The sequence below is a fragment of the Triticum urartu genome, chromosome 1A, assembly GCF_056163025.1.
Source record: "Triticum urartu cultivar PI428250 chromosome 1A, HENAU_Tu73, whole genome shotgun sequence".
In the NCBI taxonomy this organism is placed as follows: Eukaryota; Viridiplantae; Streptophyta; class Magnoliopsida; order Poales; family Poaceae; genus Triticum; species Triticum urartu.
In genome coordinates, this window is record NC_141873.1 from 75,235,981 (window position 1) to 75,251,025 (window position 15,045).

Sequence of the window (15,045 nt, forward strand, 5' to 3'; positions counted from 1 at the left end):
AATGCCACAACACGCCCGAACGACGACAAATCGGGGCGAGCCCAGGAAGGAGCGCCGCTGCGACGTCCTCCTACGCTGTGCAGAGGCCTTCGCCGCCGGCCCATCCCACCGCTGTAGGGTAGTAGGATGACCGAGACGACACGCCACCCGCACACGCAGAGCGCTGCCGGAGCTTCGAAGACCGCCGCACACGCCCCACCGGTGCCGCTCTTGCGCGCGAGAGCACTAACCGCGTGGAGGACCGAGGCCCGCCCTCGCCAGTCGTTGGCGGGGCTTTGCCCGACGACATGTGCCAGCGGCGGCACAAAAGGAAGGGGGTGGCGGCTAGGCTTTCTTCGCCCGAGCTGCCCCTGTGGAGTGACGCGGGGGTAAGGGGCATTTTCACACAATAGAGTCTCCAACAATAAAGGCTCCTTTGATTCAAAGGAATTACATAGGATATTTGGAGAGTTAGAATCCTTAGGACTTTTTCCTACAGTTGTCCTTTGATTCAAAGGATTGAATCCTATAGGATTTTTTCCTATGGAATCAAGTGTACCACATTTCATTGGAAATCAAGCATCCACTCCAACCTTTTTTTACAATTTTTTTGTTTTTTCTGTGACATCAAATCCTCTAGATAGAAAAACACAGAATTTGAATGGCATGTCCATTTAAATCCTATAGGATTAGCATAGAGGGTTTGATGCAAGTCTTGACTCTTGCAGTCAGCAGCAATCGTGGACTGAAGACCTCCTCATTTGTCCACGTAAGCAATGCATCGCCACTTCCTCCACACACAACACGCCACGTATGCCCGAAGGGTATAACTGTAAATTCGTATGCAAGGAGGCGTGAAGAAGCATCTAAACGCGCAGACGGATTTGGGTGGTGGAGAAAGGGCAGCGGGTACGGGAAAAGGGATCTCGTCGCAACGCATCATGGAGCTCTCCGCAACCGGCGCTGCTGCCCTCCGGCGATCGTTGGCGTCGGCGTGTCCGGTTGTCCCGAGGGAGAGGAGGAGGGGGATGCCGGCCAGGGTGTCCTGCGTTGGCCGCGGAGGCGGATGCGGGGGATTCGCCGACGAAGCGCACCTCAGGTTCTACGACGCGGCGCCGCGGAAGGCGGTGGAGGCGGCGGCGAGGGACCTTACCAAGCTTCGGGCCATGGGCCTTGTCGCTGGCGACCCGGCCAAGGAGAAGATCCTCTCGGTGAGCCCTCTCCGTCTCTCTTCACCTATCGATTATGTGGTTCTATTCTTCATTTATGCTTCGGATTTGGGTTGACAAGTCTTGATTATTTGTCGCGCAAGGATTTGAATGACGTTGACAATGCTTGATTTGGTATCAAACATAAACACTACTCATCTCCCCATGAAGCTAAACATAAAAATAGATTTAGATTTGTGTTATGTTTCCTCGTAAATCCAGAAAACACAGTGCTTTGATTGAACATGAATTTGGTGGTAAATTAGCTGGCTGGTTTTCTATTGTACTTTTTATGCGACTTATGATAAAGTCAAGCTCTGATTTGCCCGGGATTACGAATACAGGAAGCAACTGAGCTGCTGCTGCAGGAGTTGAATCAGATGAAGGATGCAGAGGACGAGCTGAAGAAGAAGCAGAAAGAGGAGAAGGCTGCGATGAAAGCACTGAAGAAGCAGCAGAAGGAAGCCAAGAAGGCCGCGATGAACTGTGGGGATGCCTCCTCTGAATCAAGCGAGAGTGAGTGTGAGGAAGAGCAATCCATGAAAATGAGCTGTGTTGCCACCACATCGATGCCTGCAGTTGACCAAGGAATGGCGATGTCAATGTCAGTGCCCCAAATTGCTGCATCTAACATCGCAACAGCTCCGGCAATGGATTTTGACAAGGCTGCGATGAAGGCCATGAAAAAGAGGGAGAAGGAACAAAAGAAAGCTGCAAAGAAGGCCATGAAGATGAAAAAGGAGGAAGAGAAGCGGATGGCCACACTGAATTCCTGCAAGGATGAAGACAGCTCATGCTCATCGGAGTCCAGCAACAGTGAGTGTGAAGGGGAAGTCGTCAGAATGAGCCGCTGTGCCACCATTTCTGCGCCTCGAACACCACCTGCAAGCACAGTTTTCCCCATCATAGTGCCTCAAATCCCAGACTCCGTTGCACTGGATGCTCAGATCTTTTCCGGGTCTGCAAATGCAATGCAGCACACTGCCACCAGCATTGCGGTTGTCGAAAAACCAGTGCAGAACAGAATCGAGGTCTGCATGGGCGGCAAATGCAAGAAGGCGGGCTCGCTCGCCGTCCTGCAGGAGTTTGAGACGGAGGTTGGCACCGGCGGCATGGTGGTCGGTTGCAAATGCTTGGGGAAATGCGGGCTAGGCCCAAATGTGCGGCTGCGCAGCGAGGGCTCTGTACAGAAGAACAGTCCCATCTGCATTGGTGTAGGCTTGGATGATGTTGGCACCATAGTGGCGGGCTTCATCGGAGATGGCGACGTGGGCATGAACTGATAAGATGGTTACCTGGAGCAGGTTCAGGTTGGTATTTACAGACCTGTACTACTACAACTTGTTTTGTCTGGCAAATGTACTACAAAAACTTTGCTGCACAATAATACATTGTATATAATCACGCCCCTGACGAGCTGATGTATGTTCTGAGCTTAATGAGCTGCTGTTTACTATATATATACTCCTTGTTTCATCCAGGAGCCGCGAGCTCGTCGGTTGTCGGTTCTTAGGTTTCTCTTAGTTGTGGTTCTGCCGCTCCGGTTCTTAGGTTTCTTTTAGTCGTGGTTCTGCCGCTCCCGTGCTTATGCTTGGCGGCACGCTGGCGGCGTCCAACAATGCATTTCTGATGTCGTGTTGGTCAGTTTGTATGAGGATTTCCTTCGCATCTTGTAGCGTGTACCATTCGATCGTATGTGTTTATTATAAAGTGAGACCAAAGCCTGTTCCAAAGAAAATGAAAATGAAAATGCATGCAGCATACTTGACGGCCATCACGAAGGAAAACAGCCCCAAGATATTTATCTAGTATTTGTTGATGGCATCGTCAGTATCCATCCGCTGAGGCCACGAAGAAAACACATCGCCTGCTTACTGAGGGCCCATCACCATAAGAGAACAACCTCGACCACCTCAAGTATCACCATAAGAGAACAAACTCGACCACCTCACACACGTACTGAGGGCCCATCACCATAAGAGAACAACCTCGACCACCTCAAGTATCACCATAAGAGAACAAACTCGACCACCTCACACACGTGAAGGAGCGTCTGGCGACATAGTCAGAGGGCATCACTCAACCAAGATTGTGATTCATAGAAGTTGAATATATTGTTGGAAATATGAGCAAATTACTACGAGATTTAATCCGAATAAACAGAATATAAATTATGACCACAGCAGCAGAGATTAAACTAATCATGCGAACTAGCATAGCAGATGAACATATCACATCTAGGGCACATACTAGAAACATGAATTCTACCACGATCTCGAACAGGAAGGATAGAATCACATACGGTGCAGCGGGTGCAGCACCGCCGGCGTTGATGTTGTCGCCCATGTCGTCGAGGATGAGGTTGCCGAGGTCGGGGAAGAAGTCGTCGTTCGCGAAGTCGTCGCTGCCAGCAGTCGTGCGAGTGCGCTCCCCAAAAATCCGATCGCCCCTCTCCCCTACATGATCACGAGAGGCAGGGTTCCGGAGGCCTGCTGTCCCTTCTCGCGGTGCACGCCGGAAGGAGGGATGGAGAAGACTAGTTTGGCGGCGCAATGATCTGGAACGGTGATGAGAAACCATACGAAGCGGCGGCTAGGGTAGACGTCTGCCTGACTATATATTGCGAGCCGGGTAGGTCGTGGGAGTAAACCCCACGTCCGAGTCATCACGATCCAAAAGAATCGGAAACGGTTCAGTAATTAACGCGTCCGTTAATTATTAATTAATGACTCATTAATTTTCCCATGCAGCAAAAATATAGACAACGTGCATAGCTCTGTCCTCGGCTCAATCCCGCAACCCGCGGCGCGTCGTGACGAGGCGAGGCGTGGCGTGGCGTGGCGTGGCGAGGCGTGCGAGGAGGAGGAGCGCGCGTGTAGGTCTCCTCTTCTCATGCTCATACAAGTGGTAGAAGAGCTCACCTTATAAAGAGGTGCAACTCTCTCTCAACTTCCAATGTGGGACTAAACTTTAGCCTCACTCACTCCACTCACATGTGTGTATGAATGGGCCAAGAGAATTTCAGAATTTTAGTTGGGCTTTGGGCCAAAGGCCTACTAGCAAAATTCCAACAATCCCCCACAAAGTCTCATTGGCACATCTCATCATTTAGTTCCAAAATATTGTTTTATATATCGGTGCTTAGTGGAGACTGTGAAGTTGAACTTCCACTTAGAAATTTATGCTACACTAAATCACAACTTGAATAGTGGACTATACCTTGAACTACAAGTTTTATGTAAAACTAGTTTCACACAAATTCTTGACCGATACTGGGCTGACGCAAGGCTTTCCCGCGGGTGGAGCGTATACGTCATACTCCAGGGCCTTTCATGAATTTATTAGAGAACACATAATTCTCACAGACTGCGACGTTGACAGTCAAATTCATATAGGTGTGTTCCTCAGAAGATGTTCTGCAGGACAACATCTCTGCTTACCCGAATAAGCCACTTGGAACACATTAAGATAATTATCAACCTGCCATGCAGATCAGGAGAGTATTGCATCTTTACGGAGTGGGATAATTAATATAGGGATACTCTCCTCCCAGCTGACCAACAGCTTGTCTCCCACTTCTACTTCACGGGATCTCCGATCACATAGAGTGAGTTACCACTATGGAAAACTCATGCAGTGGGTCTCAAACCCATCTCCATCGATGCATTATCTATCACATTACGTGATAGACCCTTTGTGAAGGGATCTGCCAAGTTTTTCGAACGTAATAACTCCGGAGTTTCTCAATTTTCTGACAGATTTTAGTCTCCTCTTCACATGCCTTGAGGACTTCATATTGTCCTTAGAACTGTTTATCTTGACGATCACATTTTGATTATCACAGTTCATCAGGATAGGGGGTATTGGTTTTTCAACCATAGGTAAGTCCATCAAGAGTTCACGAAGACACTCTGCTTCAACAGTGGCAGTGTCTAATGCTGTGAGTTCTGCTTCCATAGTTGACCTCGTTAAGATGGTCTGCTTGCAAGACTTCCAGGAAACAGCGCCACCACCAAGTGTAAAAACATAACCACTTGTGGCCTTAATCTCATCAGCATCAGATATCCAGTTTGAGTCACTATAACCCTCCAGTACCCTTGGATACCCGGTGTAGTGAATCCCATAGCTCGCGGTGCCTTTCAAATAGCGCATAACTCTCTCAAGCGCATGCCAATGATCATCTCCCGGTTTTGACACAAACCGACTCAGCTTGCTCACAGCAAAAGAGATGTCAGGCCTCGTGGCACTCGCCAAATACATAAGCGAGCCAATAATCTGAGAATACCTCAGTTGATCTCTAGCAATCCATCGATTCTTTCGAAGCAACACACTAGCATCATATGGAGTTGGAGAAGGCGTGCAGTCGCTATACCCAAAACGACTCAAGACCTTTTCCACATAATGAGACTGCAGCAGTGTGATCCCACCATTCTCATCTCTCAACAGCTTGATGTTTAAGATAACATCAGCTACTCCTAGATCCTTCATCTCAAAACAGCGAGATAAGAAATCCTTAACCTCCTTGATTAAATCAAGTTTGGTTCCAAAGATCAATATGTCATCGACATACAGACAAAGAATAACTCCTTCGCCCCCACCATAGCGATAGTACACGCACTTGTCACCATCGTTTACTACAAAGCCGGCAGCAGTTAATGTTCTTTCGAACTTCTCATGCCACTCCTTAGGAGCTTGTTTAAGGCCATATAAAGACTTTAATAACTTGTACACTTTTCCTTCCTGACCAGGTACTACAAAACCATCTGGCTGATCCATGTAAATTTCCTCCTTCAACTCTCCATTAAGGAAAGCCGTCTTAACGTCCATTTGATGAACGAGAAGACCATATGAGGCAGCCAGTGATAGTAGCACCCGAATTGTGGTCAGTCTAGCCACGGGTGAGTAAGTATCAAAGAAGTCTTCACCTTCTTTCTGGGTATAACCCTTGGCCACAAGCCGTGCCTTGTACTTTTCAATCGTACCATCAGGTCTAAACTTCTTCTTAAACACCCACTTACATCCTACATGTTTGCACCCATATGGATGGTCAGTGATCTCCCAGGTACCGTTAGCTAAGATGGAATCCATCTCGCTACGTACAGCTTCCTTCCAGTAGTCAGCATCAGGAGATGCATAGGCTTCTGAAATAGTCCTGGGTGTGTCATCCACGAGGTACACAATGAAATCATCACCAAAAGACTTTTGCAGTCCTCTGTCTCTTACTCCTCACAGGAGTTCCATTGTTACCCTCAACAGGATTCTCAACGTGTTCCATCGCAATGGTGGGTTCAGGAATTACAGTGAATTCCTCACTAGATGGAGTAGGTATCTCTTGATTTGATGAACTCGACATATCCTTCATAGGAAATATGTCCTCAAAGAAAGTTGCATCATTTGATTCCATAATCGTACCAACATGCATGTCGGATACCTCAGATTTTATTATCAAAAATCTATAGCCGATGCTATGAAAAGCATAGCCCAGAAGAACACAATCCACGGTTTTTGGTCCAAGCTTGCGCTTCTTGGGAATTGGTATATTGACTTTCGCCAAACAACCCTAAGTACGTAGGTAAGAGAGTTCCAACCTTTTCCTTTCCCATTCCTCAAATGGAGTCATGGTCTTATGCTTTGTGGGAACTCGGTTTAGGACATGACACGCAGTCATTAGCGCCTCCCCCCACCATTCCTTGGATAGACCCGAAGTGTCTAACATGGTGTTAACCATATCAGTTAGAGTTCGGTTCTTTTTTTCGGCTACCCCATTTGACTGGGGTGAGTAGGGAGGCGTCCTCTCATGGATTATACCATGTTCCGCACAAAACAGATCAAATTCATTGGAAAAATACTCTCCACCACGATCGACCTAAGCCGTTTAATTTTTCGATCAAGTTGGTTCTCTGCTTCAGCTTTATAGTTTTTAAAGAAAGTCAAAGCCTCATCTTTTGATTTCAGAAGATACCCATAACAATATCTAGTGGAGTCATCAATCAACGTCATGAAGTATCTCTTTCCACCTTTTGTCAACACGCCATTCATCTCATAAAGATCAGAATGTATAAGCTCTAGTGGCGCCAAGTCTCTTGCCTCTGCAGTCTTATGGGACTTGCGAGGTTGCTTAGCTTGCACACATACTTGGCACTTGGAGCCTTTGACAGTAGAGATTTTCAGAATTAAATTCATATTGGCTAACCGCGTCATGCAACCAAAGTTAATATGACAGAGTCGTGAATGCCAAATATCAGACTCATTATTGTGGCAAACATTATTAATAACTTTAGTGCAAATATCTGACAAAGATAGGCGGAACAAGCCTCCGCACTCATAGCCTTTTCCAACAAATTGTCCACACTTAGAAATTACAACTTTATTGGATTCGAAAACCAACTTAAAACCATCTCGACATAAACGGGAACCGCTAACGAGATTTTTATTAATGGACGGCACATGATGAACGTTCTTCAGACGCACAGTCTTCCCCGAAGTAAACTTCAGATCGACCGTACCAACACCTCGAACGATGGCATGTGACCCATTCCCCATCAGCACGGGTGAAGTCCCTGTTGCCTGGTAAGAAGAAAACATGGAGGCGTCAGCACAAACATGTACATTGGCACCGGTGTCAATTAACCAATCAGGGGATTGAAATACTGAAAGGATGGTAGGAAAAATACCGTACCCTGATTCCTTCATATCAGTATCACCGATGACAACATTAGCGGACTTGCCGCTCTTCTCATGTTCGCGCTCCTCAAAGCGGTTAGGACACTTTGGAGCCCAGTGATTAGGATCACCGCAGACATGGCAAAGTCCCTTCCCCTTCTTATGAGAATTCTTCTTGAAGTTGGTAGAATGTGATGGCTTGTTCTTTGTATCAAACTTGCCTTTGCCCTGAGTTTTGTTCTTATTGTTTTTGTACTTGTTGGGCTGGGAGTTCTTCTTCTGTACCATGTGGGCACTAGAACCTCCTTCAGCAACTCGAGCACGTGTGTCCTTTGCTCTCGCCTTCTCTTCAACATCAAGAGTACCAATGAGATCCGCAACGGAAAACTCCTGTCTCTTGTGTTTCAGGGAAGTAGCAAAATTGTTCCACGAAGGTGAAAGCTTGGCAATGATGCCTCCGGCAACAAATTTGTCCGGTAACACACACTTGAAGTACTCAAGTTCTTTTGCGAGCGACTGTATCTCATGAGCCTGCTGTACAACAGGGCGCTCATCAGTCATCTTGTAGTCATAGAATTGCCCCATGACGTACAACTCGCTGCCGGCATCCGAGGCACCAAACTTGGCCTCGAGCGCAGCCCACATGTCCTTGCCGTTGTCAAACGACATATACGAATCCACAATGGAGTCATCAAGAACACTCAGAAGAGCGCCTTTAAAGAGGGTATCGATCTTGTCAAAAGCTTCCAGCTGTGCTGGATTAAGATCGCTCTCAGGCATGCCCTTGGTGGCATCATAGCAGCCCATGGTCTGAAACCAGTAGACTGCTCTCGTGCGCCACCTCTTATATTGCGCCCCCTTAAAGGCAGGCGGTTTCAGATGCGCAGCAAAACCACTCGGAGTAAATTGCCTATAATCAGGTTTTTGGATTGTTGGAAATATGAGCAAATTACTACGAGATTTAATCCGAATAAACAAAATATAAATCATGACCACAGCAGCAGAGATTAAACTAATCATGCGAACAAGCATAGCAGATGAACATATCACATCTAGGGCACATACTAGAAACATGAATTCTACCACGATCTCGAACAGGAAGGATAGAATCACATACGGTGCAGCACCGCCGGCGTTGATGTTGTCGCCCATGTCGTCGAGGATGAGGTTGCCGAGGTCGGGGAAGAAGTCGTCGTTCGCGAAGTCGTCGCTGCCAGCAGTCGCGCGAGTGCGCTCCCCAAAAACTTGATCGCCCCTCTCCCGTACAGGATCACGAGAGGCGGGGTTCCGGAGGCCTGCCGTCCCTTCTCGCGGTGCACGCCAGAAGGAGGGATGGAGAAGACTAGCTTGGCGGCGCAATGATCTGGAACGGTGATGAGAAACCATACGAAGCGGCGGCTAGGGTAGACGTCTGCCTGACTATATATTGCGGGCCGGGTAGGTCGTGGGAGTAAACCCCACGTCCAAGTCATCACGATCCAAAAGAATCGGAAACGGTTCAGTAATTAATGCATCCGTTAATTATTAATTAATGACTCATTAATTTTCCCATGCAGCAAAAATATAGACAACGTGCATAGCTCTGTCCTCGGCTCGGCTCAATCCCGCAACCCGCGTCGCGACGAGGCGTGGCGAGGCGAGCGAGGAGGAGGAGCGCGCGCGTAGGTCTCCTCTTCTCATGCTCATACAAGTGGTAGAAGAGCTCACCTTATAAAGAGGTGCAACTCTCTCTCAACTTCCAATGTGGGACTAAACTTTAGCCTCACTCACTCCACTCACATGTGTGTATGAATGGGCCAAGAGAATTTCAGAATTTTAGTTGGGCTTTGGGCCAAAGGCCTACTAGCAAAATTCCAACATATATAAACAATTTTTCATGATATTAAATAAAAAATAGTAAATAAAACATGATAATCATAATAAATGATGCTTGAATGAATAAACATAAGAGTTAAACTTGTAATGCAATAGGGTATATAAGAGACAAACAACATGTCCAAGTTGACTGCCACAACTACTAGTCCAAACATGATTTCTCACAGAAGGGACAAGAACACATATTGTGCGGTGAGAGAAAAGGCATTCATAGCAATATGTGCGGTGAAAGAAGAGGTATTCATAGCAGCACGTGAAGCCATGTCGGTGAAGAATGCGCTGTCGCTAGGGAAGTAGTTGTTTGTAGCCACATTGGAGAAGATGCCAACAATCACGCTCTTCAAAAACCTAAACATCCCTCACCCATATAGGACCACAACAGCCGGGGGGTTTGGAGGCCAGCTGTTGTCCTACTGTTTGGTGCACGCCAGAAAGAGGAATGAGTGTTGCCAGGCGGCCGACGGGGAAGGAGCGCGCATATATGCATCCTCTTCCCAAGTTCTTAGTGTATGTGGAGAAACCAAATTTATATGTTGGTCCAATACACCCTCCATCGACAGGATGGGACTAAACTTTCCACACTTTCTATGTCATGCATGAATAACCTCATATGGGCCCTATAATATCTTAAGAATTAGTGGAAATTAATAAATGGGTTTGGCCTAGTAATTCCAACAACCCTCCAACAGATTCAGGGGCACACCATTTTTGCTAACTGTTCCAAAAAAATTGTTTATACACTTTTTTTTAAAGACCGGTAAGTTGAACTTTCACCCAGGAGTCCATGCTACACTCTTTTTTACAACTTGAACAACTGAGTGTACCTTTAATGACAAGTTTTATGCAAACAAGTTTCATCTTTCACTTTCACGCAATGCCTTGACCGATTCTAGGCTTCGAAAGGCTTTCCCGCGGGTGGAGCTTATACGTCATACTCTGGTGCCTTCTCGTAAGTTTACTGAAGAGCACCAAATTCTCATAGGCTGTGACATTCAACAGTCGAAATCATATAAGTATGTTCTTTTATGCTGTTTTGTGCGACGACGACTTTGCATAAATAAGACACATTAAAAATAAAAATCAACTTGCCATACACAATGCTAGGATATGAAACCAGCTAATGTGAGGCCACATACATCGAAAGGATGTAGCTTAGATTTTTCTGGTTCGGTAGAAAAACACGGTTTAATAAGATTATTTTGATCTTTCACTCTTCGTGGATAATAACAATACATTGTCTATTGTTGTGTCATATTACTGATCACTTACGCTTGGCTCTAGACACCTAGAGTCCCACTGTTGCACTTAATATTGACAGATTAAGTCACTAAAATGATTTGTATTTGTGCTCAGCAATGCAAGAGTTCAATTCCTTGATATAATTTCACATTTTTGTTAAATTTGAGTCATGTGCAAGAGTAGAAGATGCTAGCCTATAGTGGATAGAATGTTGTAATGTTTTCCTATGGCCTTTTTTTTCATTTTCTCATCAATATGATCTAGAGAAATATAAGAAGGAAAGCAGTTATGTGAGTGTATTAATTACGACTTATAAATATATCCAATCACCTAGGTGTTCAATTTTACCAGGTGTTTATATTGTTCATGGTACTTTTCTGATGATGGACGGGAGGCCTTTATGGTGTAGTGTATAGGTAAGAAGAAGCTAAAGCAAATGCGATAAAACTTTTGCGGCATCACATGGGAAGAAGGACAGGAGGCTGCTGCGAGGTAACTGGCCATGTTACTATTTGGTGCACCCACCAAAAAAATGTTACTATTTGGTGCGAGGTCAGTCTTTTTCTTGCTCAGCTTGGTTGGGTCTCTTTCTCTTGGGTTTACATTCAACGCTGGGATTTTTTCACTCTTACCTCATATAGTATTTTTTTTTGAAACAAGGCAAAAGACTTGTCATTTTCATTGATTAAGAGAGAAGTTTGTGAGATACACGCTGCTCAAGCGGCACAACACTAACTAATTACTCTCGTGGCATTACATTACTCAAATGCTTGGCACCCGCAATAGCCCAAAGCGATGCCTCGTCCTTAATAAGGCTAACAATCGCAGCCACCGGTGCCGCTTTATTTCTAAAGACACGCACGCTTCTTTCCTTCCAAATCTCCCATCCAATGGATCAAGGATGAGAGAGCCTTTCTTTGATGAGCAATATTGATGATTCCTTGCCACCAAGCTTTAACCGTAGGAAAGTTATGCCAATTCGTCGTGTCAACTTGAAGATCCAACCATGAGAACACCTCCTTCCAAACGCGAGTTGCGAATCGACACTCGAAGAGCATGTGGGCCGCCGATTCCTACACTTGGCTACAAAGAGGGCATAGATAATTGGGCCATCCTCTACGTTGGAGTCTATCCGCTGTCTAAACCCTGTTTTGGGTGACCAACCAAGCAAAAAAATTGCATTTGGGGGGTGACCAAACCTTCCAAACCATGTCATGCAAGGGTGAACGAAGATGTCCAGCGAACTGGGTCTTGTAAGCCGACGATGCAGTGTATGTCCTATCATTAGTGAACTTCCACATGATAGAATCACGAACCCAGGTTGTATGCTGACATTGGCTAGCTTTTCCTAGAGAGTGGTGAATTGTTGAATGTGAGTAAGCGTCATCCCGTGTTGGGTATCAATGTGGTTAACCCAAGCATTATCCCTCAAAGCATTGTCCACCCTAGCTGCCTTTTTCCGCGAGATCTCGAATTTTTTTGGTGCAATGTCTTTGGGCCTCATCCGCTCAAGCCAAGATGACTCCCAAAATCTCGCTGTTGTGCCATCCCCAATTGTAACCTTAGTGGCCGCCGCGAAGATGTCCCGATCCTTATTGTTGCACGGAGTTCCCAAGGCAAACCAAGCTCTCGGAGGGTCATCCCATTCAAGCCAAAGCCACCTTAAGCGCAGAGCAGTAGCGAACTTTCCTAGGTTACGCAAGGAATACTTTCAGTATGTCCGTCACACATGTTTTCCTGTTATGATGGTGCCAAGTTGTAGTAATACAAAGTTAAAGTCAATCTTTACTCACAACTAAGCGCTAAACTACGTGTCATCACTAATTTCAGGACCATAATGTCACTTTGATGCTTCTTCCAAGCTTTGACTCCGGAGCCTGACGCAGGTGCCGCAGAGATGTTCGATTTCTTTTCATGGTATCTATAAGTTCCTCACTCAATTCGTGACGCCTCTCGGGAAGCCAACCTCTTGGGCAAGGCTTGACACTTGACACTTGAAGACCATCTTCTATGGTGTGTGTACAGATAACATGTTGCAGTTCTTTTGTAGTAGCAGATACTTCACCTTTCCAGCAGTGCTAGCTGTAGCAAATTTAACAATAGCTTATTTTTTAATTCTGGCCCTAAATTGACCATGAGTCTCATGTATGTGTTCATTGATAATATGATGTGTATGATGAATTTTGGCTACAATATATATTTGAATTATGGCTCTAATTTTAATTATTTGAATTATGTTGGATACAAATTTGAATTTGAATTGCGTATTTGTATATGGAATATATAAATATGATGTATCCCTAGGATATTATTCGAATATCTAGTAGGGAAAGAATTGTAGGGGAAATTGTGGGGTGGCACAATTCATATGGACCCCACAATCTTTCCCTATGTTTTATGCCCATAGGTAAAGAGAGTTTCCCTAGGGGAAGATGTCTTTCCCGATTATACTACACCCAAGGTTCTTTACCTAGGGCGAGCTCTAGGTAAAGTCTTTCCCTATTGTTCTTTGCATTTCACCTAGGGTATATGGATTGAGGTAAAATGTGGATTTCTAGTTGTGTTACCACTATGGATAATTTTAAGATCGAGGTAATCGACTAGAAAGGGGGGGGGGGTGTTTGAGAAGGATATTCTATTTTCTTCTTCTAAAAAGGTCTCTTAGAATTCTGAACTCTCCCTCAATGTAACACTCCATGCCTTCCTCTCCGTGCGCAATCTCAACCTCATCACATCCTTCACGCACACCGGAGGACGACTAGACGCCAACGTGCCACGCAGACCCATCGGAGTGGGAGGCACTGAGTCGGTGACCGTCAGTCTCACAATTCTTGCCGACCGTATCACTCTTTTCATTTGAGGAGGTTAAAACCTCTGGGCTCTGCATCGTTGTGGTGCACACAACCATTTTTGTTAATATTAAGCAAAGTGCTAAACAAATGTAATCAGGGCCGAACCACTACAATATGTGAAATAAAACCTACTCCCTCTGTAAACTAATCTAAGAGTGTTTAGATCACTAAAGTAGTGTTCTAAACACTCTTATATTAATTTACGGAGGGAGTACAACCAAATTTACTTCTACAACAAAACATTCAAGAGGGAATAAATGTCGTGGCGTCATCGTCATCACGTCTGACCAGAGATGGCATGTATAAGGATTTCATGATGGTTCCAGCCAATGAAGACCAACACAACATGAAGTGAACAACATTCAATAAGGTAACGTCACAAGTTCTAAGTCCAACCAAAGAGGCCTAGACAACAATTTCCACGTTGGAGGTCTGGACATAGAAAACAGTGTTTCAATGAGCATCTTGGCATCAGCAGCTCACCGTGCGGACGACTGTGACGGGAACAGTCAAGTTTCTTGACTTGCTTAGGCACCACGCCGTCGTGTTAGCGTGCGTTGGCCTGGCTTGCGGTGCTTGCCGTGCCAGTTCTGGACCAAGTTCTAACTAGCTTGCCACACACGGTCGGTGTATGTTGTATATCATCGTGCAAATGAATGGTGGTGCATTATGTATAGACGAGAAAGTGATCAGTTGCTCCATTAGAGGATAGCATTGTTGCTTTATATTAGGACCAGTTGCTTCGCTAGAGGATTAGATTGTTGCGTTATATTAGGGCCAGTTGCTTCGCTAGAGGATTAGATTGTTGCATTTTATTTGGACCAGTTGCTTCATTAGAGGACGGTGAAGGTTCTTTTAAGATTGTTCCCAAGCTTCTGTTGTTTAGTGATCCTGAAAACAACACAAATTCGGCTTTCTTTATCTAAATCCTGTAGTTTTTGGGTGCTGTTGCTCCGTCAAAAAAATAAAGCATTTTCCCCAAGCTAAAGCAAAAGAGGAAATAATTTCATGCTGCATGAACAGGGAATGAACATGGTACTACCTTGCTGCTCAAAATTAGGTAGCAAATAAATTCAGATCAATGTGTTCAATTAAACTGATGTCCCAACTCCCAAGTTTGATGAACACCTAAAGTCTGAGCAAGAGCAACATATAACTATAGTAGACACTGATCACGGAATATTAATCAGTTAGCAACATTAGGTTCCCAAATGAATAGCAATCAGAAC

General features: G+C 45.4%; 1 protein-coding gene across 1 annotated transcript; it reads left to right on the forward strand.

Moving 5' to 3' along the window:
- Positions 1–852: 852 nt before the first annotated feature.
- Positions 853–2,663, forward strand: DGAT3 (diacylglycerol acyltransferase). Its single transcript, XM_048711463.2, has 2 exons — positions 853–1,190; positions 1,532–2,663. The coding sequence occupies exons 1-2, from the start codon at positions 921–923 to the stop codon at positions 2,468–2,470; spliced, it is 1,209 nt and encodes a 402-aa protein (XP_048567420.2). The 5' UTR covers positions 853–920; the 3' UTR covers positions 2,471–2,663.
- Positions 2,664–15,045: the final 12,382 nt, after the last annotated feature.